Source organism: Hevea brasiliensis, chromosome 2 (assembly GCF_030052815.1).
Source record: "Hevea brasiliensis isolate MT/VB/25A 57/8 chromosome 2, ASM3005281v1, whole genome shotgun sequence".
In the NCBI taxonomy this organism is placed as follows: Eukaryota; Viridiplantae; Streptophyta; class Magnoliopsida; order Malpighiales; family Euphorbiaceae; genus Hevea; species Hevea brasiliensis.
Window position 1 is genome coordinate 114,552,829 of NC_079494.1, and position 26,533 is coordinate 114,579,361.

Below are 26,533 nucleotides of genomic sequence, written 5' to 3' on the forward strand. Positions count from 1 at the left end.
GGGTACCCCACTCAGAAAACACCACTACAACAATGTGCAACTGCCACAAAGACTCTGCTAGCTAGCTACTACAGTAAGATGACAGCAGGTAAGGTAAGCCAAAAAGATCATAGTGATGAATGCAACATCAGCAGTTGGTAAGTTGAGATCATTTATTATAATAACATTTCCACAAGGACAAGGCACATAAGTCAAGATATCCCAAGTGTCACTGTCCTCTTCGGGCTGATGTAATAATGCAGGATTATAGATCATGTTAGAGAGAAGTGAGCAAATTGATCTTCTGATTCCAGAGAAAAAGTATAGATAAATGGGCAGTTGAGAGGAGATCTGTTGTCGATAAAGAATGAAGGAAATGTCCCCGTTCTCCATTAGTGCCAGCCAAGAGCAATTCTTAATGCAGGTTGATTTAATTTTCATGTTATATTATATATCATTTAAGTTGGACCATTATAGTGTTCAATGTTTTAATTAACATATTGAACTGAAGACATCCCATGGACCCATTAATAATCCAAAATACATGTACAGTGTCAAATTGAAATTAACAAATATGAGCATAAACAAAGACCTGAGGCTGATTCCATTATGGGACGATGACCTTTCTCTATGAGCCTCAAAAAGGCAAAATTCAACAGAAATTTTGTAATAATGTACACAAAACACTTAAGGGGAAAATCTTGTGAAAAGTGCACGATCCCAAAAAAAAAAAAAAATATCAACTGCTAAAATACTGCCCTCGAGTAGAAGAATACAAACAATATATTTTACTATTACTACAAAGAGTAAGGTGCTTCTCAGAGGACAAAAAAAAATTGGAGCTCATGCATGGCAATAAGGCACCATTACCACTAACTGGACCAATTAACTTCACAAATCCCGAGGAAAATTGTTGATTTGTCCTTCTTCCAACATATCTTTGTTGTTCAGCTTGTAAGCTATCCTTATGCGCATCACAAGTGATTTCTGGAAACAAATATGAATTATTTCACCATCTAATATTATCCATTACCATGAAACCGGAGAGAGAAAAATATATAGCAGATGATTTTGGAAAGCAAAATGAACTGATGAAGCTATAAATTAATAAATCATGTTGAGGTTGCCAGAACACAAATACTAGGGCACAATATGTAAGCAGCACATTAGAGATTGCTACTGCAGAAAATTTTTTATATCTATATCTCAGCAATGAGCAAAAACAACTAAGCCTTGATCTCAAACTAGTTAGTCGGCTACATTAATTCTTTTTTGTTATTCAACTCTGATAGACATTAAGTCTGCTCATATTTATATCTCAATTTTAAAAAAAAAAAATTAAAGCAAGAAAGTAGACGTCCCGGACTTCTGCCTTTCAGTTTTGCTGATACTCAGTCAACCCTCGCTAAGAATACTATAGCCAAAGGGAGCCTGTGGTTGTTATAAATTTGATACACCTAGGTGAACCAGGAAGCATTATTTTATTTTAAGAAAAGCATGACACCAGACGAGTCAACTCTAAATTTCAAACCATACATAATTATTAATCATGTTGGTAGAAACATAATTTTCCTATACAGAGAAACAAGGAAATTACTAATAGTTACTAAAAAATTAGATTATATTAGATGACATTATATGATACACCACAACTTATGAAATGCTCCAGACTCCAGGAATTCATAAGTGGAAAACATATACCTTTCCATGTTGGCTGTTAGTTACTCTCAAGCTTTGCATAACCGAACCATTACCACTTGCAGGTAGCGTATTGCTGCTAGCTGGATCTAAGTGCAGCTGAAGAAACTGTAAATTGATAACAGAAAAATATCAGAATGGCATGTTGAAAGAGAAGTGAAACTTTTCCACACTATAATTGGATCAAGACTCCTGTTATACTTCTTTTGGTTGTCTTGTAAAGGGTGTGACATACATAATCAATATAATGGATTGTCAAACCACCAACTGAAAACACAGCACTTTCATGCATACGAGAAGCTTTATATTTAAAAGTTATTGAAGTCTTCATATTACATGCAAAAGTAGGGAAGAGAACCAGATTTCATGCTGCAAAGGGTGGAAAAGTTCATTCATAAGTAAAGAAAGACATTATGAGAAAGCATGGCAAGAAAAATTGAATGCTTAGTGGGCCACCATTTCGACGCACCTTTGGAACTGCTGCCTGGAAAACAAAATCTGTAAATGCATCAGATGACAAATTTATGAAAGTGGCCTGGATTAATGTCATTTGCGGGTTCCCAGGTGGCTTTGAGAAGTTAAATGTCACCCTCAAGTTGCTGCTCTCAAATGCAACTATAGATGGATGAACTGAACCATTATCCTCTGTTCATGGAAAAAAGGTTGTCACTATTATTAGGATATTAAAAATGTAGCCACACAGAATTTCAAGGTGGATAAATATATACCACGCTTTGATGGGCTAGAGGCAAAGCCATCCAACAAATCCATCATGGAAGAAGCTCCAACAGAAGAATTGGCTGGTGCTGATGGTAAAGGTGATGAGAGTGCATCTAACGTGGCAATTTGTTTTTGGTTATCTAGACCAGATGATAACATGTCAGGTGTAGATGAATTGCTTTGTACAGGAGTAGTTGATCCAATGGACAAAAGATCTAGTAGAACATCTGTGCCAGCTTTGGAAGCCTGGTTTGTGCCTAAAAAATGCAGAAAGATTATAACCAATATTATTAGCATGACTCATCAACAATGAAATAAAAATATAAATTCTTAATCGAAAAACAGTTCAACTTCTAAGCAAGCTCCGCATTCAACGAAAAGAACATCCAAACCAATTAACAGTTTTCCAACCTAAAATAGAAAAAATGTGATTCTTTATTAAAAGCTCAGTGAGGCATGGTATGAGAATTACTTGGTGGGAACAGTAAATAAAAATCCAAGGTTGAGACAAAATCGACAGAATTTAAGCCGCCAGAATGGAAAAAGCCTCTCGACAAGGCTGCATACATCAACCCTCCCTAGAGCCCACAAGTGTAGAATGCTTTGAGCACTGGGTTACCCTTTTAAGCCAACAGGTTCTGTTTTAATGCTTTCACATCCTCAAAAAGCATTTGAAGAAATGAAATAATTACAACTTTAAATGCCGTTCAACACAAAAGAGCTCACAGAACATATCGCATTGCAAGCCTACATAACATTTGGGTCTAAATGGATTTAAGTCAAGCTCCACGCTACTAGACCTACATTCAGTTAAAATTACAGAACCTAAACCAGCATATAAGTTTTGTTTTAGAATCTAAAACTATCTACAACTTTTTATTTTAGGATACTGTTGAAGTATTAACTAAATTGTTTAATAAGATTCTAAACTCAAAGAAAATGCCTGATGAATGAAGGAGGAGTATTTTAGTACCTATTTTTAAAAATAGGAGAGACATACAGAGTTGCTCAAACTATAGGGAAATTAAACTCATGAGCCATATTATAAAGTTATGGGAGAGAGTTGTGGAACATCGACTACGTCATGACACTTCTATCTCTCCCAATCAATTTGGCTTCATGCCTGGTCGTTCAACTATGGAAGCGATCTTTCTCATTAGAAGCTTGATGGAAAAATATAGAGATGGAAAAAAAAGATCTACACATGATTTTTATTGACTCAGAGAAGGCTTATAATAGTGTTTCAAGAGATGTTTTATGGAGATTGTGAAACAAAAGAAGGTATCTATTAGGTATATATAAGTGTTGAAAGATATGCATGAAGGAGCAACTACTATTATGCGCACAGTGGGAGGGGACATAAGAGATTTTCCTATCTCAGTTGGATTACACCAAGGTTCAGCTGTAAGCCCTTACCTTTTTACATTAGTTTTAAATGAATTGACGAAATATGATGTTTACGGATGATATAGTTCTGATAGATGAGAAGCGAGAAGAAATCAATAGAAAACTAGACTTTGGAGAAGTACTCTAGAGTCAAAGGACTTTAAGTTAATTAAAACGAAAACAGAATACATGCATTGCAAGTTCAGTGAAAGCCGAACTAGTGATAGAGAATGAGTTAGTTTGGATGAAGTGGTACTGGCCCAAAGTAATCATTTTAAATATCTTGGCTCAACCCTTCAAGTAGATGGGGGATGCAAGGAGGATGTTAGTCATAGGATTAAAGTCGGATGGTTAAAGTAGAGACGTGCCACGAGAGTTTTGTGTGATCGCAAGATTCCCAATAAGTTGAAAGGAAAATTTTACCGTACAGCCATACGACTGGCCATGTCATATGGTAGTGAGTGTTGAACATTGAAAGAGTCGTACATGTCTAAGATAAGAATTACGGAGATGAGAATGTTAAGATGGATGAGTGGCCATACTAGACTACATAAAGTCCATAATGAGAGTATTAGAGAAAAAGTAGGAGTAGTGTCAATTGAGGATAAGTTGAGAGAAGGGAGATTGAGGTGATTTGGTCATGTGAAGCGTAGACATACGGAGGCTCCAGTTAGATAAGTAGAGCACATTAGGTTAGATGATAGAAAGAAAAGATGAGGTAGACCTAAACTGACTTGGAGGATAGTAGTACAACATAACCTATAAGCATTACACATTTCTGAGGATTTAACCCAAAATCGTTTAGGGTGGAGAAAGAGAATCCATATAATCGACACCAAATTTTTTGGATAAAGGCTTAGTTGGGTTGAGTTGAGTTGAGTTGAATTGAAGTGTTATTGATTTATAGGAATATCCAGTACATTTTAAAGTCTAGGCAGGGCTCAGTCAATTAGCTTATGGTCTTGGATCATTTCACATAAAACCAAATAGGAATTTGACTGAATCCCATGTAATGTGTGTACTATGGCTACTGGAGTTGTACAACAGAAATATTGACCAAACAAAACAAATACCATTCATACTCATGTGACTTGGCCTTGGGCTTGTGAGCAGGTATAGAGCCTTGACAAAGAAAATGCAGGTTCTTAGAAAACAAAAGAAAGTGCAGTGTTGAAGATTTGCATGATTTACACCAGAAAAGATCCCAAACTAACCTGACTGTGCTGAAGCTGGTGCTAAATCAACACCAAGAAGATCGTGAAGAAAGTTGCCATCAGAAGAGCTTGGTGCAGGAGCATCATCTGAAAGATCAAGTAAATCTACAAGAGGAGCTGCAGAGGGCTTAGCAACTCCATTTGGAAGATTATGAGATGCCCTACTGGAAGTTGAAACAGTTGTCAGCAAAGAACCAGCCCTCCTTCCAGAGAAAGTGGCCTCATCCAAAACTGGCATCCTTTCAACCAGAGCAGACCTGAACGAACTTATCCATTAGCTTATGAATCTACGACATTGCTATAATCATGGGAAACTTTTGAAGGATGATGAGCTAATATAGTAAAAATTTGACCGCATACCTGATATTCTGATGCTTCTCAATAATAGAATTGAACTCTAGGGATCTTTGCTGCAATTCAAGAACAAAGCTTCCTTTATATTGAACAATTATATCCTTGATCCTCCTAGAAAATTATCCAAGAAAAAAAACCCATACAATTAGATTACGGATCATCCCACAAATACCATTTTAATAGTGTAATTCAAATTCATGTTATAAGAACAAATGACAATGAATTGCACAATTATATTATTTACTATAATTAGAGATTCAAACTAAAAATGTTGGAGCATGTCCAAATGGAATTGTTGTCCCACATTGGTTTGGGATAAGATGTTTGTATTATATATAGGATTTGGGCAAACCTCCTCCCCTTAAGCTAACTTTTGGGGTAGAGTTAGATCCGGACCATTTTCTGTACATATGATATCAGAGCCTACCTTTCTTTAATATTGGGTCACCGGCAGATATATTTGCCTGCAAATTTCACGCTTCAGATGTTTATGCCTGGGCGCGAGGGAGTATATTTTCTCACATTGGTTTAGGATAAGGTGTTTGTGTTATATATAGGATTTAGGCAAACCCCCTCCCCTTGAATTAGCTTTTAGAGTGGAGTTAGACCCAGTTCATTTTTTTTATATTTTTTTTAATCAATAAGTCTATATAAGACTTGAGCTAGTTTTTGTGGTGAAGTTAGGCTCAATCCATTTTTCTCTCCAAGGTATCATAGCCTCTCAGACTAAAAGATCCAAAGTTCGAATCATGACCACCCCGTTTATTAGTTGAAAATTGCAGTATAAGGCAAAGTGGGTTTGTGCTTGTTCACGCTTTAAGCCTAGTGAGCTTTTGCGTGTGGAGGTGTAATAGAGAAATATAAAACTATTCTTGGAGTCCTCATCTACAAACTTAAACTTTTAGGTTGAGTGGTTTCTTGATAGGAATAATGTAATAACAAAGTCACGACAAATTTATTTACTTCATCTAAGTCTAAACTTGTGACTAGCACTATTTTATTTACTTCATCTAAGTCTACACTTGTGACTAGCACTATTTTTAAGAAACATCCATACATAAGCAATCATCCATTATGTTTAACAAATAATTAGAGCATGCCACTTATATATAAAATCATGATAATAAGTTTCATCTGCTTTGCACTACCTACACGGCTAGACATCAACAGATATGTATAGTCTCTTGTATAGGTTTCTACATATTTCATGGAGCTTAATAAAATAGAAAGGCCACTAGAAAGAGAATCTATAAAATGGTAAGAAAAATAGAAAAATTGCAAAAGAAACAACAAACAACATACCCTGAGCAAGATGGGAACCGGGAAGAGAGCTTCAATAAAGCAATCAAAGCCATTGCTTTCGTAGTGAGATCCAAGGCATGACGCTGTATAGCAATCTCAACAACATCGACAGCATCAGACTCTGTTACCTGCTTAGAAATATTAAATTTAGGAGACCATTAAACAAGGAAAAAGAGAGAACCATGATAATACCCAAAGATCCTTACAAAACATTCCTTATTTTTTATTTTTTATTTTTGGTTCGAAGAGGCTATACGCAAATTAACATGTCCAACCCTTCAACCTTTGTTAACAACATTAAATGCTGCAGCTATTGGACTGACTCACAAGCATTAAATAAACCAAGTTAGATAAACCGCTTGATAAGTAATCATACACCATGCAAAGAATGCTATGGGGACTCAATTCAGTGCACAAAAGATAAATAATCAATATTATCATATATTCCCGTACTAAAGTTATGTAATTTCAAATAATAGAGAGAAAAGAACAGGACAATTCGGAAGTCACTAGTTTCAGTGCTGAAACTTGTTTTTCAACATTTCAGTATGCTAGCAGCAGGCTGGTATCACTTTCAACAAGAAATTATACAAATGAACAAATGGAAGCATACCCATAGATTAACACAAGTGCACTTTAAAAGTTCCAATGTACGAACATTAAAGTGAGATTTCCTTATCCTAAATCCCTCGTTCTAAAATTGCATGTCAGGTAGAGATTATGGAAAAGGGAATAAAGAAGATTCACAATAGAATTTCTTTGATATTTTTGATCAGAAGATCCTGTACTTAACACCACATATGCTGACTTGTTATAATACTGCCAATACTCCAGTGAACACAAAATAGATACAAACTAATGCATGGAAACAATAATACTCACAGTTGTAGGATCCTCTATGTCAAGCACCCCAACATTGTTCACCAACATGTCACCATATTCTCCAACGCACCATACTGCAACTCGAACAAGGGTTTCCTGATGAAAATATTTGAAAAAACCTTCAAAAAGAGTGATACGAATATCAAGTACATCTTTCCTTTTTAAGAATGCAAACTTGAATGCTCAAGCTGATAGCTTCTAATACACATCCATATGTCAAAAGGAAAAGTTAAATACCTGTTCAGCTGAAGTTTGAAATGATCTGTATAAAGCCCTGACTGTATATCCATGGAGATCAGAAGCATTGCTTATAGCAACAATAAGGGCATGCCACACTTCATCTTTTACAAAATTTCCAGCCTACTAAGCATAGCATTCAGATCAGAATTTTATACAAAAAAAATATATCATTAAAACTGCTCACATTAAAGATTAACTGATGCCATATGGTTTGAGAGATTGGTCTATTATATAGTCAATCTATTCTTTTGGGGCTTATCTTTCTTTATGATTGTTTTACTTCTAAAATATATGCTTTTACGCAACTTCTTTAACTCTCAACTTCTCAAGTTCACAAAATGTCTCCATTTACAGGCTCCAAGGTTATTTGAGATGTATAATGCAACAACAGCAACACATTGCACAATGCATATATCTGAAGCAGGTATTGAACTTAAAACTAGATCAATTAGGTGGGTCAAGCACAACGCATTATGAACTTGTAATAAATATATAACATCAAAATACAAAGAAGATAGCTTTTTGTGTAAAGGACTGAAGAAGTTAGAACAAGAGGCACAATTCACCACTGTAGAGAATGTAACATCTACAAGTCTAGAAATGCAAAATTAAGAGAGCTATAGTCGCAGATGAAATTGCCCACAGGGATAATTATAGAACAAAGAAACGTGGGGAACAATATTGAGAGATCATGACTTAACCTAAATAAAACACGATATAATCCTGTTCCAATTGATTCAAGAAAAAGAACCAATGCCCCATTCTGGTATCTTGACTGAATACCTAGTATTTGCATAGAAATAATATTTTTGCTTATTTCAGCAATCCCCGATAGTAAAGCCTTTTAAGCCACGATTAATATCATTCTACCAATCAAAACATTGAAATGTCGTAAAACAAACTTCAAACATGACATTCGAATTCTTACCTCAATAAGAACCTTGAGCATCTGATCAATATACCAAATTTTCTCAGGGGAGAACCTAAAGCACCAAAAACCAAAAAGTAAATACACTAAACATCTTTGCAATAGTTCAAAATGACTTTGGTAGTAAACCAACCTAACTGAATTCAATTATATTACCCTCTATCCCTAACCTTTAAAGACATGGGAGGGCTCATGAAAGCAGGATGGGGTGTAACATAGAACAGAATCAATATTTGCCATTATTGACAAAGAAAATAAAAATATAAATAAAGGAAAACTTTTTGGAAAGATGGAATGTAGATACATTTATGTTAAAAATAAATAAATTCAATGATTATTTTCCCATTACGAGAAAAATCTTCCACAGTTAGCTTGAAAATCCACCATTACCTTGTCCCCAGAAAAAATGTGAACAAGTACACAAAAATAACAATGGGCATTGGAAGCACCATTTTGAATTGACTACCATCTCTCAATGAGTCATTAATTCTAAATATTGTTTTGCTATAAAAAAAAATAAGTATTGACTCCTTCCCAGAAAAAAAAGGTGGAACCAATGTTGTATTCACTGAAATAATGCAGCAAATGTGAGACAACCAATATAAATGTATCCAATAACCAGGCGGAAAAACTATAAATTATAATTTATGAACTGCACAACTTACTTTTCAACAATGGAGCAAACTTTGGCAGTAAGCTCTCCCTTAAATTCTTGATCACTTACTTCCAAATATTCAATTAGCTCTTTTGTCAAAGGCTTTACATTGCTTTCATTCACTAGAAGGTAAACAAGTTCAAGGGCTCTTTTACGGATTGAAGCATCTGAATCCTGAAAGGGAAAAAGGCCAAACAACAGGCTTGCTGAGTTGTTCAAAGACTTACTTTTGCAGCAAAAGCAAGCAGAATGAAAAAATAAAGGAATGCATCAGGTTCAGCTAGCAACTCAGCTGAAAGTTAAAAATATTAACTGGCAAAATGTAAGAAGATAGACTGGCAGGAATTGAAAAATGATAATCAAATAGTAAGAAGAGTTAACAGGGGAGGTAAAGATCCAAAGAAAAAAAACAATGTTAGCCAAATTTAAATCCTTAGGTCTGATGATTTCTCTAAAAAATTACAAATCAAAATCCAAGACCCATATCCAAAGAGCCAAAGATTAATGGAAAATTAGTTAATTCTATTAATCCAGTAGTTAAAGTGTTACATAATCTTGAGAAAATATGAGTGAATTCTAAAGTGCAATAATTCCAGAGTCCAGACTCATCTATCCTAAATATCCCTCTTAAGTTAAAAATATATATTAATTAAACTCATTAAAAATATTTGTATTACTAAAAATCTATAGTAATGAACCCAAATTTGAAACATGCATCCATTTTTGTTCCAGAAGTTATAAACATGGAAAAATTTATCCTTCTTATAAATATTGTATGCATCAGCCTATCTATGATGAATACCAAATTGAACAGAATATGGTAGCAGTCCTGAACTCATTTCAGAATAACCCCTCAATCACTGTTTTCTATTTTAATTCCAGTTATTTGACAAAAATATAACTTTGCAATTACCTACTACACCAACATGCACTGTGTTGGAGGAGATAAAGTCTTTTGGAACGGCAAATTTGTCCAAACAATTGATTTTCACCATTTAAATAATTCATTTTTGTGATACCCAAATTATTAGATGGATATCATAATTTTTTTTTTTTTAAGATTCTTCATTTTTAGTTGTAAATAATAACTACAGAAGGTCATGATTGGCATAACAAATACCTTAACACATTCCAAGATTGTTGCCCGATGCCTTTGCACTGCTTGAGCATCTACAGTAATGGCCTTCATCAGCATGTTCAATGCAACATATCTAAAACAGGGGGAAAAAAATATTGTAAAGGAAGCTATATATTATTTAAAAGAAAAATTTGTTCAACAAAACCTGATATTGTTGTCACGGTTTGACAAGAATCTTCCCAAGATGTTAATAGCAAGCACTCGTAAACCACCATTATCTTCAATACTCATGATAGTTTCCACACATTCATATAAAATAGCATTCCCAGCGTTTTTGTTTGACTCAGCTTTTGTTGCCACCTATGGAAAATGCCAAGTCACAAAATAAAGAATGAAGAGTAAATTTATGAAGCAAATGCCAAATGTAATAAAAAAACAATGGTTTAAGGAACTGTGAGCACTTGCAATCATACATAAGGTGATTATAGAATATAGATTAATGAACTAGACAAGTTCACATTCAATCGAAGGTAAGGACCATATGAAAAGGATCCACTAACTATACAAAAGAGTATGCAATTTAGTCATGAGAAATAATTGCACAAGGTTAGCCCAATTAGATGTTGGGCTTCACATAATCACGTGTTGATCAACTGATTTCTGGATCTGAAATTAATTGACACAAGCATGACTTGATAGTGCCTAAATGACTTAAGCCCAATAAATCAGACTGCTCAAACCAAAGCACAGAATCTTGTCGTATAACTGAAGCATGACTGATGACCAATCTTTTACATAATCTTAAGTTCAGATGACATAAATAATTTTGCTTAGGCAAAATTCACTTCATATTCCTCATCAGTTAGAAATTCAAACCACAAAACTGTCATCCACACACTAGAAGTACATATGGTAAGAGTACTTTTCTCCTACCTTCCTACAGATCCTATCCCTATAAATGAGAACTGCATCATAAACAAACAACACAAACTACTGTGAGACATCACAAGGAAGCCTAGTAATGCAGTATGGGAAAAGAATTCTACATAGGAATTTTAATTATTATTGAATTAAGAAATTTAAAAAGCTTTTATTGTTTAAGAATTTTATCATTATTAGGTCTAATATTTAATAGTTTAACTTATTTAGTATTCCTAATTAGTTGAATTAGGGTTTCTACTCCTAATTTAATTAGCATTGTAATCTATATAAATAGTGCTAATTTTCTATTATTCAATAGCTTTGAATTATGATTATTATAGAGATTAAATAAAATAGTGACAATTAGTTCTCTTTCCCTAAGGATTAGTTCCTTGCTCCTCTTTGTTCTACATCACCTGGTCAAACATTCAAATAGAAGAATAAGGAATAAAAAAGAGCTCCACACTGTCCTGCTCAGTAAGGATTCCAGCCCAAAGTCTCGTTTCATGATTTAACACAAGCTCAAAAACCAATTAGCTCTTTCATACCCACCCACTTAAATTATCCAAAAGGTAGGAGAAAAAGTTCACTATGAAGGACCTCGCATTTAGAAATTAGTCTAATTCAATTTATAACCAAAGTATTGAGAATCACCAAAAAGAATAACTTAAAAAGTTGATAATGTTAATCTTCTCAAATTATATCCTCAATTCTGCTTAAAATTGATACATATAATCAAAACTTAAGAAGATATTAATGTCATCAACAACCGATATATTTCCAATAAACCAAAATTCTTTCCAAACTGAGAGTACAAAATATGATAGAAAGACATTTTAAGGCCACTGACCTGTGCAAGTACATCATTCATAGTGTCACTAGCATCAGCATCTCCTTGGCCTAGCATGCGCAAAAGTTTAAGCAATCTGATATGGAGAAAAGGGTCCGTAATGCCAGCAATGTCATACTCAGGCGCATAAGGACTGTTTATGATGTCTTTTAGAGTTCTGACCAAACCTTCCGTGCATTTCTACATATTAGTGATTTTAAAACTTGTCATAACAATAATAATAATAATAATAATAATAATAATAATAATAATAATAATAATAATAATAATAATCATCATCATCATCATCACATCATCATCATCATTTGAGATAACCAAATATTACCACCTAAAAGTTCAGCTATTTTCATGAAAGATACCCTAGTTATATTTTAAACAATAACATCATAAAGCCTTGCTCTAAAATAAGTACCAAAAAGATCATTTCAAAAAAAAAAGCGCACAATGACATTCAAATTTTAGCACTTTAACCATTAAGTCATGCTCTATTTGTAAGCTACGGTTCTCAGTTTGTTAAGAATAGCACTAATATTCAGTAACGAAGAGTTGGATCTCAACTAAACCATATGCATCCACAATTTGCACACAAAATCTATAGTCCTGAATTGTTCTAATCACCTGAACCTAACCCTTAGAAGATGTCTACAAGATGAGTTCTCATAGAAATGCACGCTAATGTCAGTTAAATAAGAAAAAATGTCTTAATATGTGACCAAGCAGATGAACTTACATTAACCTTTTCAGCACACAATCCAGGTATGGGTTTGATGGGGATGATAAAAAGAATGCTGTATACCTTCTAGTATTCTAGTAAACAGATTAAAAAAGGCCATGGCAATTACCTTTCTGAAATATTCAAGGGCTTCTGGACTGACTTTACATAGATCTGTGCAGAGTTGAATGCCTGTTATTAAGACTCCATGATGCTTTTCTTTAAGTAAGGCAGCAGCAGGGTTTATGAAATTTTCTGCCAGATCAGGTACTTTCTTTATAATCCGTATGGAGCACAGTGCAGCCTATATTCATCAAAAAGCATTGGTCATTAGAAGAATGTGAAACAAAGGTGCAAAGCCAGATAACCAAATTATAAAATAAGCATCATAAAGACTCCACAAGTAAATAAACCCCTAAAAAAAATCAGAAAAGCACCATTTTGGCTTTTTTCCTCGGGAGGTGTGTGTTGGGGATTGGGTATTTAATTAAACATTCATAACAACACAAAACCAAAAACAATTGTAATAAAGACCAAACCACCTCTAATGTATCATGTGACACAAGTGAATTAGTCCAGTAACCAATTTATGAAAGCCACATTCTTTCAGAGTATACATCTTCGATATTCACGGCTTTATCTTACAAACTCCCTCACCCCACCTCCCAACACCACAAAACCCCAACAACCCCCCAACAAAAAAAAAAAAGCTTCTTTTTCATTATTTAAAAAAAAAAAAACTCACCTTTTTCCGAATATTTGGATCACGAAATTGGAGCAATCTTTCCACTTCTGGTGCAAGATCACGAGCCATTTCTGCTGAACAAATATTTCCCAAAGCACAGAGAGCAAGCCCTACAATATACTGGTTCGAGTGATTGAGATCTCTGCAAATAAGTTAAGGCTGCCAAAGCAGAAAGTGGGCTTTCCTTGTTTTTCATTCATTACTTGGCTATTCCAAGAAATATCATACCATTGACAAAGTCAAGAAAAGGATATAGGAAAGCCTTGTAAAGAAACAAATTACAACAAAAAAGACATATATTCTAAATTGGATACTGTTTTAATGAGTTTGTGACCAACATTAGAACTTCTTGTCTTTCATCAAGAAGTAGCATGAGGCCAAGATATCCTATTCTCTTCTCTGGAAATCCAGCAGATGCAATCAATTTCAGGCACTCCATTTGACCAAAATGTGTTGGATAACCTAGCATGTGAATAAACATGAGCTTTGCCAAGTTGCGGTGTCTATAATCTTGATCATTTTCATTAATCGCTGCACGAATGGCAGCAGACTCTTTTCTTATGACAGCACGTTCCTCAGCAGCAGTTTTGCAAGCACGTATTGCCCTAATCATGTCCCTGCACAATAATATAGACATGTCCATGTTTATAGTTAGGTCTATCAATAATCATTGATGAAATGTAAAATTCTGTAAGTTGCTTCAATCATTTGGCAAAATTATAACCAGAAGCCTCCAGATCACAGAAAATATGTACAAATATTACAGCCCCAGTCTTAATATGGAAAGCCAAAGAACCATATTGTGTATAAGATGCACAGACTACTGGTTCAAAATGCAGATTGTATTTGTCTGCAAAGAGAATTGCAAGCATGGCAATTCCCCATAGCCCACACGTGAATGGATTGGAAAAGGAAAAAGTTACCAATAAAACTGTCTACTAAGACCAATAATGCATATATCTTTGCAAAATGTTTTAATCAAGTATAACACACTATCATCAGAAGACATGAGCAATAGGCTTAGTTTTAAGCACTGTCAGTCTCAAGGTCTCAAGTCAACTGTTCTGCACTTTGCTTGAGCAACCCTGAATTAGCATTGGGAAATAATTTTCCTGCTAGTTCTAATTTACACTATGAACCTTTTGGCACACATTTACTATTACAAGCCAAACTTGGAATAGGAAAAGCTTACTTCATAATATTGGTAAATTATGGAATTCCACCAACCACCTGCTGGCTTAAACTACATCTGCTTTCCATCATTTCCTATTGGAAGTCATAAATTGTTGGCAAATCTTCAATATGCTATATTTACGGCACTAAATGATTTGAAAACGCACTTTTGAGACATGCTGATTTGAAAACGCACTTTTGGGGCATGCTTAGGAAGAAACAAATCTCCTGAAGTGTTAATTTTAAGCAGACGTCCAGAAATGGCATTCATGAACAAAGCATATGCTCTAGATGAAGGCTCATGCTTTTTGTGCCTTAAACTTGCACATGTACATGTATGATGCAGGTGCCTCTTTTTAACCAAACTCTTCTGCTACACACTCATCGCAATTAGGAATCTTTACATTCACAATTCAACTTTAAGTTACCGGTAGATGGATCATCTAAAAAATATTCTAAAAGTGGCCTGCAAGAATTACCCTCCATGTGATACATCATCCTCTTTTCCTAGCATGGGCAGCAATCAAAATGAATAGGTTACTGGATCATTGAGAGCTAGGAAGGCCCTATGAAGTTTAAAAAATTGGTAGAGATTGGAGATATCCCAGTAATATATTGGCACTCCCGCACAACTAAAATGTCTAGAGGCTAATAGAACTCTAACCCTCCAACTGCAACTAAATTCTTTCAGCAAACCGCCCCAGGCAAGGAGTTTTCCGCATTTCACTGTCCTCTATCTAACTGCAACTAAAAAAAAAATCAGCTGAAAGCTAATACATTCTATACTTTCAAAGCAAACGCGCATTGACCATCCAAAAGCAACAAACTCCAGCTACCACAACCCAATTATGAAACAAAACGCTTAAAGAACATTGCAGATTCAAGCCCAATCAAAATTATACTTCAGTTTCAGTTAAGGCAATCCAATTTAAACCAGAATTATGCAGTTCCAGCTCCCAAACAGGTTGGTTAGCACCAAAATTATCAAAAACATGAAAAAAAAATGCTTACAGGATCTAATAAAATGGCCAGAGTGAGATGGTTAACTCACCTTAGACGCGTACCGGACGAGAAGGGATTCATGATTGGGTCCGTTTTGAAGCTTCCCCGGCGAGCTCGATCAGATCAAAATGAAAGAAAAGAAGCCGAGACGATCAAATATCCCCCGAATTCAGTCAGAGAAAACAGATGGACCCGAACTCGATAGTCGAAGATCCGAATAGGTTTATTCAGGGATCTTGGAGAGAGCAGAGAAGGAAGAGAGATTTGGATCTGATGACACAGCAAGAGAGAGACATAGGGCTCTTATTTTCTTTAACTTGTATCGTCTTCGCAAAAAAAAAAAGCGCACTGAAATTTTCTGGTGCTACAGTGATTGGTTCACCTGCGGGTGATGTGAAATTGCCAACTTCAATCTTTTAATTTGACGTGAAGCGTGTCAGTTGTTTATATGTCACGGGCTGAAACGTGATTTGATTTGTCTTTAGAGATGGGAAGCTCACTGCTGGTGTTTGGATGCAATTTGCGCTTATTAAAAGCTCCGTAGTAGCAGAAATTAGATTAGTAATTTCAATTTTTTTAATTTTTTTTTTTTTAAAATCTAAATAAATCAATCAGCATTGACTACTTTAAAAAAAAAATAAAAATATTTAAATTTATGATTATCATATGGAAGTCTCAAGTGATTAAGGATCAGTGCACATTATAATCTTGTAATTATTATCTACCTATCAAGCTTTTCATCGATTTAATCAGTGTTTATTTCGGTGATTAGAAGGTTAAGTGTTAGTAATTGATAGTTATAATTTTAAATTATTAATTACTACTTTTTAAAATTTTATTTTCAATAAAATTTTTTGTAAATGCATTAAATTAGATATATGATTTTTTGTAAATACATTAAATTAGGTATACCAGCTGAGTTTGTAGATGAATTAGCCGTGTTGTATGGATCACTCTAAGGGGTTTAATCCTCAAGCAAGAGAGACAAGCTCTGATACTAAATTGATGTCCCAAAATATATCCAAGAGGGGGGTAAATTGGACTCTAAAAATAATTTTCGGTTCTTGCTCAAAACCTTTGAAAATTGCAGCTAGGTTCAACTCAATTGACTAATGTGAAATATGAACAATACAGTTCTATTGATAAGTTGATTCAAAGTTAGGCTATATGTAATCAGTATACTGATCTAACAAATTATATTAGCATTCAGTAGAGATATCAATAATTTGGATAAAACTTTTAACACAGCAATCAGAGCAGTATACCAGATATATTAATTGACAGCAAATCAAATAACAAGCAGATTATATCAGATATCAGCAGATTTAGTAGTAAATTGATTTTCTCAGATTGCAGGAAGATTAACAGCAAATGGCCTCAACTTTCATATCAGCAAAAGCATATTAATCATAAAGTTAAAATGCATAAATGTAGAGAGCAAGGGTTGAGAAAATGACACTGAAATTTTATAGTGGTTCGGTTCAACTAGCCTACATCCACTCTCTCAAAGATCTCACTTTGAGTCTTCACTTCACTATTCTTCTTTTTTAAAGGCAAGAGACAAAAAAACATTTTACAAATATTCTCACCAAAACTTTTACAAGTAGCTTCACACTTTTATCAAGTGTTATCTCAAACACTTTTCACAATCAAGCTTGAATGGGTACTTATGTGTTTAGAACTCACTCTCTCTCAATACAACAGAATCTATAAAGAAGAGATAAGTAGATAAGCCAATGATGAGCAATAAAAACACTTTGAGCACTTTGAATGAAAGCTTTTATGATTTTGAACAGTGGAGAGACTTTCATTAAGTGCAAAATGGCCAAAGGTAGGTGTACTTATAGATTTGTAACGTTTTTGACCGTTTGAGAACTCATTTGAATGTTACAATTATGAATTTCAAGAAAATAGTCGTTATTTTATCTTTTTTTGTGATGTTGTGCAGAGTTGAGACAGTTAGCATATTGGAGAAAATAGCAAATCAGTTAGCATACTAAACAAGTAGCAAACCAGTTAGCATACCAGGAAAACTTTTCTGTATAACTTTCAAAACTATAAAATTTTACACTAAATTATAGTCAAATACTTTTAGGCCAATAATGATATTTAAGGGAGAAAATCTTTTGAGGGATTGAAAATAAGTATCATTGATTTCTACTCTTTAATTCTTTTTACAAGCAATCCTAAAAAAAAAAATAAAATTAACTTCTATACTATATGTACCTTCAAATTTGATTTTCAATGTAGCCTTGAAAGGTAACCTTGAAAGGTAACCTTTTCTTATTTTATCTCCTTTGATTCGTCCTGTGTTATCTTTAGAATGTCATCCTTTCTTCAAAAGCACAAATCCATCATAAAATCCTTGTGTCTTTTCCTTTTGTGCTTTTTAAAAAGCACAACACTTAAAACAATATTAGTTTGATTCTAGTTGAGTTTTGGTATCATCAAAATCTATGCTCCTTTTAGCTTGTGGGGTCAACAAAATTAACTCTCAATCTCTCACTATTAAATTAAAGGAATAATAAATTTTATGGATAATAATTTATTAGTATGAATATTTTGAGTTTTTCTAACTAAGTTCTGAGTTGAAAATATAGCAAAAGTTATTAGGTGTCGGTTTCATAAGGTTGATTTTATATGAATATACGTCTAAAAATTATGAAATTAGATATTTGAATCGCATATTTATTATATATAATTTAATTAATTTTATATAAATATTAATATAAATATTTAATTTAATAATTATTAAATTAGTTATATATAAGATTGAGTTTATATTAAATATAATTAAAATTATTTAATTTCAAAGATATAGAATTGTAATAATAAAATCATTCTAAATTTTCTTTTGGATATTGATAAATGGTATTTTTGTTAATTGATTAATTAGTCTTATTTTATTATAGTATACATTACTGTTTTTATTGGTCGTTTGATATAATTATTTTTATTCTTTAAAAGAAAACGCACTAATACTAGTTGTTTTGTCACTTGTGGAGTATTTATTTTTATTTTAATCATATAATTTAAATGTATTTTTTATATTTTATATTTTCATAATCATAATATTAACAAAATTTTTAATTAATTATAATTTTATTTCAAATATTAATAAATAAGTAAGTTGATTAATAAATTATTTTTTTGAATTAATTAATATATATCAATATAACGATAAACAAAGTAATATATATAACGTGTGACCATTCTTACAATTTGAAAATTTTAAATATAAGAAATTTTTTAAAAATAAATTTTAAATTTTATAAAAAAATTTTGATTGAATAATTAGTTTTTAAGAATAATTCACCGTTATTTAATATGACTGAAAGTTTAATTAAAAATAATTGATTTTCAGAAGTAAATAATATGATAGCATAGTTTTATAATGTCTTAAATTTTTAACTTAAAAATTTTAAAATTTTTAAAAGATGCAATCTAAAATTTTAATAATTATTAATTTTTTGATAAAATAAGATTTTAGTAATTTAAAAATAAAATAAATTATTTCAAATGACAATTTTTTTAAATATTTTTTAAATTAAGTGGTACATTATATTACAATTTTAGATACCTGAAACAAAATTAAACTTAAATTTAAATTATAATTATAATTATAATTATAATTATTTAAAATCAAACTAAAATTAAATCGAAATTTAGAACCGAAGCAAAAACTGCGCCCCTAACAGGCTGGGCCCATTTTGGAGATGGACTTCCTACGAGCCCACAGGTAAAGTGTATGGGCAAAGCAGTAATTTTAAGCAGAAGCCAGGCAAGATTCCCTATCCTCCAATAACATTTCAACTTCGTCTATAAGTAAACACTAACTGGAAGGCCTATATCGTCTGAGTCTTCTGCTTCAGTGTTGATCATCTCCCATGGCTTCCCATCTACTCCTTTTCTTCTTCCTCGGGTTCTTCGTTCTAGCTTCAGACCATGTAGCTTCAGATCATGGTTATTATTCTTATCAGCCTAATAATTAGCCTTCTACCGCGCGCCGCGCCGGTCCCCTTCCCCCCCTTCCTCTCCCCCTTTTTTTTTTTTTTTTTTTTTTCCTGTTTCTGAGTTGAAATAAACGTGCTTTTGACTATTTTCAATGTCAGCGGATCTTATTCTAGAAGATGGCTACAAGGTGACCACAGTGATTGACGGCAACAAGCTGAAAATAAATCCATGTATGGTTCTCCCTCGGCCTGGATTGTCCGATCTCGTAGTCCTCGATTCTTTCCAGAGCGTCTTCTACACCGTATCATTTCCCATTTCTCAGGGTAATTTCTCTCACACCCTTTTTAAAAAATAGAATCGAAATCTCGGTTCTTTATTTTTAAAGAAATAAAATTGGAAATAAATTTTGAGTTTTATTGTAAATAATTTTTGTAGGATTTTGATTCTAATTTCGATTTTATTTTTAGTGTTAATTTTAATTTAAATTTTAGCTTGAATCTCTATTTCTCTCCTTAAAATTATAATCTTTTTGTTTTTCATCTTAAAAAATAAGATAAATCTGAATTTTTAATATCAAAATAATAATATTAAAGGGGGGAAATTACAATCTAGTATGTTGTTTGGTGCATTTGTACGGTACGAGGAACTTGTTGTGACAAAAACGTACCTTTGTGTCATTAATACTGGTAGGGTAATCCTTATGTTTTAGTAAAATTACATATTACATATTGGTCTTTCTATATTTTTTTACTTCAAATTACATAAATTTTCTTATTAAATTCTTTTACTTCAAATACATAATATACCTATAAAATAAAATGATCATATTATGATTAAAATAATGAATATTATAAAATGTAGGACTATTTTATAATAAAATGTATATTATAATTTTAAATATTATTTTGGTAGTTTTGATATAATTAATAATAAATTGGATGAATAATTTATTTTTTAATTTTTTAATTTTAAATTAAAATATATTTATATATAATTGAAAATTACATTATATAACTAAAACATCAAATTATATAACTAAAAATTATAATTTTTTTGTAACTAATTTTTTTTTTGAAAAATATTATGGTATATTTGAATATTAAAGTATAAAATAAAAGATTTGAATTTGATTTTATTATAAATTGTTAATAAATGTAGATTTTAAATGATATCATTTTATTTATTGAGAATTTATTCTAAATAATATTATTTTAAAAAGCATTTTTAATTGCACAAAAATAAGTCTAAGCATAACTTGGTAGTTAAAGGACTTACTTAGTAGACTTAGATTCAAGGTTTCATTTCTTCAATTCCCATATTAAAAAAAATCCACACTTAAACAAGATTTTTTCATATTTATAAGTTTAACATAAATTTGTGGCTCTAATCAATTTATGAAAATTTATAATTTTATTAAGTTTAAATTTTAAATTGTTCATCTTAACACAAAGTTAAAAAAAAAAAAAATATATATATATATATATATAATTTATTAAAATTATATAATACGTTTAAAAATATTAAAGTATATTCAAAATTGATTTTTAAGTTAATTTGCGATTCTAATAAGGTTTTGTTTCAGTTTTTAATAAAAAAAAAATTAAATTATAATAATGAATAATATAAATTTAATATGATCGGATTCTTATGCTTACTGCTATTTTTTAATTTTAATATAAATTTTCAAATTGGTTCCAGATTAAACCATGCACACCGCTACTTTTTACATGTAGCATATTTTTTCAAGATTGTTTATTTTAACTTGGAAAATTTGCAGGGAGTGTTTTTAAGCGGTATTCTGGAGATGGAGTTGCTGGGTTCTTAGATGGGGCACCAGGTTCCGCCCGATTCAATAAACCGAAGAGCTTCGCTGTGGATCTTAAAGGGAATATTTATGTTGCTGATAGACGTAATGGTGCTATAAGAAAGATAAGCGACTCAGGTACTTGCTGTCTTGATTAGTGTTATGGTGATTGTGGTTTCAGAGCTTGAAACGGCAGTTTGTTTGTGTCGTTTTTGGTATTACCTTCTTTCATCTTTATGCTTTACTTCTCTAGGCGTGACCACCATTGCTGGAGGGCAATCCGAAGGGATTGGCCATGAGGATGGTCCTGCACAAAATGCTACGTTCTCCAATGATTTTGAGGTGTCTTTTGTTCCTGAAGTATGCGCGTTACTGATTTCGGATCACGGGAATCAACTGCTTCGCCAGATTGATCTTAAGCCAGAGAATTGTGCAAGAGGTTCTCAATCTGGTGCGTTCTCTGTCTCCTGGTGTAGAATGGAGTGCATTTATTCCACTTAGTAGTAGATTTAAACATTTCAGCGTCTTATCCGGTGATATCTTTTAGTTTTAACATCAAAAGAATGTAAATTTGAATTTCTCCATTGATGAGTGAACCTTAAAGGCATGAACTGCTTTAAGTTTCAGTCTCTTTTTGCCTGCATGAATTTACTGCATTTTTCTCTAGTAAGAGTCTGGCTTTGGCAGAGACTCAATTTTTTGTTGAAATTCATGCTTTGCTTGTTGTATGACAAAAGTTATTACATTGGACCATCCTGCGTTCTCTGCCTCTCACATGAATTGTATCAACAAATTGGAGTGGGACTGCTGAGTTTGTCAGAGGGATGGAAGGATCACGAGATAGTGCTAACTAATATTTTTCTTTTCTTTTCTTTTGGTGCATTTTGATAGTTGACCAAATCTTGTTATTGTAATTTTTGCAGCATTGGGAGGGGTTTCCTTTTGGGTTCTTGCTGTTGGAGTGGCCTTATCATGTTTACTGGGGTTCGGCATAGGGTTTGTGATCCGTCCTTTTATTAGCTCCCATGTAAGTTTTTGTTTGTTCATATAGTGTTTCTCCAAATTAGCGGATTATTTGCACCATTTCTAAACTAACTTTATAGACAGGAAGGCTTCAGTCCGCTTCATCGATGCAAGACATGGAAGCTTTGCCTAATCAATCCGGTGAAACAAGTATGGATGCTCTGCTTCGACATCAGAAGCGTAGTTGCTAGCTCCAGGCTTTATGAACTCTTGAGGAGGTTCATATGGCTGAGCCTATCTCATCTGTCACTTTTGTTCGGTATTAACACTTTAGGTTTACATGCTTCTAGGAAGGGCACCAGTTCTCAAACTTCAAGCAAGGGTTTTGTATCTTTGCTTGATTCTGATGTAAATAGCTTTGAGATGGAGAAGTCACAGCTACTTCCAGATGAATTAAAGGATTTAGTAAGTGTGAATGGTCCCTTGCAATTGTCAAACTCAAAGAACGAAGATTTGAAGCAAGAAGACCAGGATGATGTTTTGTTGGATGGCCATGGAAGGATAGATGCTATGATAAAAGCCAACATCATAGGATTTGCCAAAGTGGCCAAAGAAACATCACTGAATGGATCTTTGGTAGGGAGTCGATGCTTAGTCAAGAGGAGATGAATTAGCTAGTGAGTTCTCCATGTTTAAATCTCTTTCTCTGCGAGACTTTTGCGCATATAAACATGCTTGTTATCCTAAATTAAAATGGTATCCTCTGAGCATGTGTTTGCTTGCATATCTTCCTTTCTTCAGTTCCAATGGCTTTCTAAGTCGATGAACCCAAAAGAATTAAAGGCTGACATGGTTGCCAAGAAACAGATGGAAATAAGTCACCGATATTGGGGGTAGGTGGAAAATGGCCTAGACCTGCATATAAATAAGGCATGGGCGGCTTGAATCTGATATTTAAAAATATGCACGTGATGACCGAGAGTTTCTCCAAACTAAAATGCTGCTCTCTCTATATCTCTGGAAAAATAAATAAACAAAATAAAATAAAATAAAAATTCAACACGCTGCTATGTAAAATATTAAAAATAGTTTGTCATAACTGCAACCTATCTCCTAATCCTGCTACTTGAATTGCTTATTTCATTTATTTGCTCTCTTTTGAAAGAAGTTCAAGAAATCAGAAATGTAGAAGACATAACTCACCGGTAAAATGAATTTATATCACACCAATATGAGAAAGTACATGGAATTTAATTTTATTCTGATGAAACCTATGTAAAAGCAATTTTATATGAAATGGCAGTTTAATAAAAGAGAAGCAAATATATAAAAGGGAAACCTACAAAATCATAATTATACACTCTAATATAATTTTTTTGTTAAAAAAAATATCTTTAATACCGTTTCATTTTTCTTTTTATCTAATAACTATTTTTTTTAATGAAATATTTACTTTTATTTATTTCTATACTTTATGTCAGTTGATTATTATTCAACATATTCATATATATATATATTATGTGCTCCAAATCAATATAATTAATTATATCATGCACACACATCGCTAGAATCTAGAGATCAGAGGGCATCAATAAAGAAAACTTATGACATAGGCGTGCACCAAAGCTAGATAAATCTGAAGCTGATTCCGGGACGTCCAAGAAATTCATCCCTGAACCTGGTAAGCACTGGATTATGTTCAGTGAGTTATTTTTCACAATATTCATCCTTCAGGCGATCAAAGTGCAAATATTGTGGAATCACACCTACTCACCCACCCTAAAAGGTCCTCCTTCCTTTATGAAAGAGAAAAGACTAGAGAACTGCGAAAATGGAAGTTTCATGGGTTGGTTGTTCCAGCTTCCTTGGCTTTTTGATTGGGCAGAACATTGGACATCTTCTCTGGATCCAAAATTCGTCCAGTCATTGGATCAACTGGACGTGTGTCGCGAGGTCCACCTTTACGCCCCATCGCCACCATTGGTGGTGGGGGTAGTAACCCCGCTCTGAAAAGGATGCGTTGGACAGGATCTGAAGGCTGAGCACCCACTGATAACCAATACCTGTAGAAACCAGCAGAATAAATTAACTAAAATATAGATAACAAATTCTGCTATTTTGCTCCCTTAATTTTATAATGTAAATGGCAGCAATTATTAAAAGCTTGTAGACTAAAAGGAAATAACAACTTTTTCGTCCTTTCACTTTAGCCAAGGCAAATAACATAATCGATTAATATACAGCTTTTAATTTACAATAATGAAACAAGTAAATTAGATTCTAAAATTCTAGAAAACACAAATCTAAAGAAGCATATTAGAAAGAGGAAAAAAAAAACCCACAATTTACACTAGGTGGAAAGAAACGACAGCCAAACTACAATGTTGACCAGAAAATTTCAGATCAATGATGACCATAAAGTTACATATATAGTTTCACAAGAGTTTTATGTATTTCCAGGAAAGGAATAAAGCGTTAATACTAAAAAATCCAAATCTGAATATCCTTCAGTCAAAAGCTACTTTAAATTCAGTACAGCTCAATTCTTTAGTTAAATTTGTTTTAGCATATGCACAATGCTATTGGGCCACAAATTCTGAACATCCTTTTACCCCCTTCTTGTCAAAGAGGAACACTTTAGCATTCATGAACAATAATCTTGATTCTGTTCTTATTTATTAGACCTTCTGGGAATTCAAAATCTATATAAGTTTGATGCAAAAGATTTTTTTAGTACCCCCAATCACTTTGTTATGAGTTTGAATTTCTGCAGTGTTTATAGAAGTCAAAGCTCTAGGATGGATTATGGAAATAGTGACAGGCTGTGATGATGGAGGATAAGTTCAGCCTCAAAAGACATGAGATAATATACTCCTTAACCAGAAATCTTCTAAATAAAAAGTAATTATGCAGTATGCACTCATGCACTTTGTAAAAAGCATTTGAATATGGATATGGAAAAAAAATGGAAATAAAGTTTCAAGAAATCGATTAATACTTCAAAATGGGACATATAACGAAACATATGAACAAATACACTGATTTTGGGGGTAGTAAAATATAAGCTTACTTCACTCTCTCAAAATTAAGACCCATCCGTTTGCCTCCATCTTGACCTGTCAAAGACACAATATTATGCAAAGATATATTAAATTGCAAGACAACATGTTCCAAATCGAAAGGCAAATGTTAACATGCTTAAATAACTTCATTAATCAAAATTTCAGCATTTCCTTTTCTTTCATTGCTCTTCTGAGATCCAAATTGAGTGCTGTCTTTCCCAAAATGTCAATTCTAGAACTGAACCGTCAGCTTAGCTAAAGGAAAGTTCTGATGCTTGTCGCAACAAAATCACTTATTTTTCTTCCATTAGTGATCCAAAAGAAAAGGAAATGTGAAATTTTTGCGTTCAAATTATCAAATGCTCTCCGTTCGGAACAATTTCTTGGCAATGAAAGTGGAAATGTTACTGCCCAACTCTATTTTCGCTGCTTCCAAAGCCATTTTAAGTATCTACTAAGGCATTAGGGAAGAAAAAAGCATATTTTTCCCATAGAAAAATATTTCTAGTGCGAGAGAAAGTCAGTACCTGGAAGGGGATTGTAGTAACCAAGGACTTCGAGATGTTTGCCATCTCTTGGGGATCTGCTATCAGCGGCCATGACCCGATAAAATGGTTTGTTTTTGCATCCGAATCTCGATAATCGGATCCTCACCACCATCTTCTCTACTTTGGGATTAATTTCACAAGGAAATTCGACAGGGTAACAAGTTAGCCTTCGAACTCACTAAAATGATAAAAAGGTGAACGACAATGGTGCGGCTGCTGCAATCGGAGGAGGGTTCAGGGTTTGTAAGAGGAATTCGCAAAATGGATCAGTGAAAAATTGTGATTGAACCACACTTCTAACGTGGGCGCAAACGCTCAAGCCCTAAACAACGTAATATGTTATTTATCAAACGACGTAGTCTA

The 26,533-nt window shown here is 33.1% G+C and overlaps 3 protein-coding genes across 4 annotated transcripts; 1 reads left to right on the forward strand and 2 right to left on the reverse strand.

Annotated features, from left to right (window-relative positions):
• Positions 1-560: 560 nt before the first annotated feature.
• Positions 561-16,161, reverse strand: LOC110647306 (AP-1 complex subunit gamma-2-like). 2 transcript variants are annotated; one of them, XM_058140192.1, is made up of 19 exons: positions 15,889-16,161; positions 14,857-14,930; positions 13,979-14,281; positions 13,665-13,806; positions 13,050-13,223; positions 12,208-12,387; positions 10,642-10,796; positions 10,479-10,569; positions 9,369-9,532; positions 8,704-8,758; positions 7,773-7,895; positions 7,536-7,631; positions 6,654-6,781; positions 5,358-5,462; positions 4,998-5,254; positions 2,406-2,654; positions 2,147-2,322; positions 1,681-1,785; positions 561-966 (listed from the first exon to the last, which is right to left on the reverse strand). In XM_058140192.1, the coding sequence occupies exons 2-19, from the start codon at positions 14,859-14,861 to the stop codon at positions 871-873; spliced, it is 2,604 nt and encodes an 867-aa protein (XP_057996175.1). In that variant the 5' UTR covers positions 14,862-14,930; positions 15,889-16,161; the 3' UTR covers positions 561-870. The 2 variants fall into 2 exon arrangements, with proteins under 2 accessions (XP_057996175.1, XP_021656764.2); XM_021801072.2 differs by lacking the exon at positions 14,857-14,930.
• A 3,478-nt stretch (positions 16,162-19,639) lies between these two features.
• On the forward strand, positions 19,640-23,344 carry LOC110647313 (uncharacterized). Its single transcript, XM_021801078.2, has 6 exons — positions 19,640-19,802; positions 19,952-20,116; positions 21,571-21,735; positions 21,851-22,048; positions 22,521-22,624; positions 22,705-23,344. The coding sequence occupies exons 1-6, from the start codon at positions 19,727-19,729 to the stop codon at positions 23,227-23,229; spliced, it is 1,233 nt and encodes a 410-aa protein (XP_021656770.2). The 5' UTR covers positions 19,640-19,726; the 3' UTR covers positions 23,230-23,344.
• Positions 23,345-24,152: 808 nt separating this feature from the next.
• LOC110647315 (30S ribosomal protein S16-2, chloroplastic/mitochondrial) lies at positions 24,153-26,508 on the reverse strand. Its single transcript, XM_021801082.2, has 3 exons — positions 26,150-26,508; positions 25,631-25,676; positions 24,153-24,623 (listed from the first exon to the last, which is right to left on the reverse strand). Exons 1-3 carry the CDS (start codon positions 26,280-26,282, stop codon positions 24,401-24,403), a joined length of 402 nt encoding a protein of 133 aa, XP_021656774.1. The 5' UTR covers positions 26,283-26,508; the 3' UTR covers positions 24,153-24,400.
• Between the last annotated feature and the right edge of the window lie 25 nt (positions 26,509-26,533).

Bases quoted from the DNA above. Each gene is read 5' to 3' on its own strand.
- LOC110647306 (XM_021801072.2), bottom strand. From the start codon at position 15,920: ATGAATCCCTTCTCGTCCGGTACGCGTCTAAG. The intron at 5,463-6,653 runs GTATGTTGTTTG...ATAATTTTCTAG, and splicing joins CGGTTCCCATCTTGCTCAGG to GAGGATCAAGGATATAATTG. The intron at 2,323-2,405 runs GTATATATTTAT...TTCCATGAACAG, and splicing joins CTCTAGCCCATCAAAGCGTG to AGGATAATGGTTCAGTTCAT.
- LOC110647313 (XM_021801078.2), top strand. From the start codon at position 19,727: ATGGCTTCCCATCTACTCCTTTTCTTCTTCCTCGGGTTCTTCGTTCTA. The intron at 19,803-19,951 runs GTTATTATTCTT...TTTCAATGTCAG, and splicing joins CCATGTAGCTTCAGATCATG to CGGATCTTATTCTAGAAGAT. The intron at 21,736-21,850 runs GTACTTGCTGTC...TTACTTCTCTAG, and splicing joins AAGAAAGATAAGCGACTCAG to GCGTGACCACCATTGCTGGA.
- LOC110647315 (XM_021801082.2), bottom strand. From the start codon at position 26,282: ATGGTGGTGAGGATCCGATTATCGAGATTCGGATGCAAAAACAAACCA. The intron at 25,677-26,149 runs GTACTGACTTTC...TGTCTTTGACAG, and splicing joins TTACTACAATCCCCTTCCAG to GTCAAGATGGAGGCAAACGG. The intron at 24,624-25,630 runs GTAAGCTTATAT...TGGTTTCTACAG, and splicing joins CTTAATTTTGAGAGAGTGAA to GTATTGGTTATCAGTGGGTG.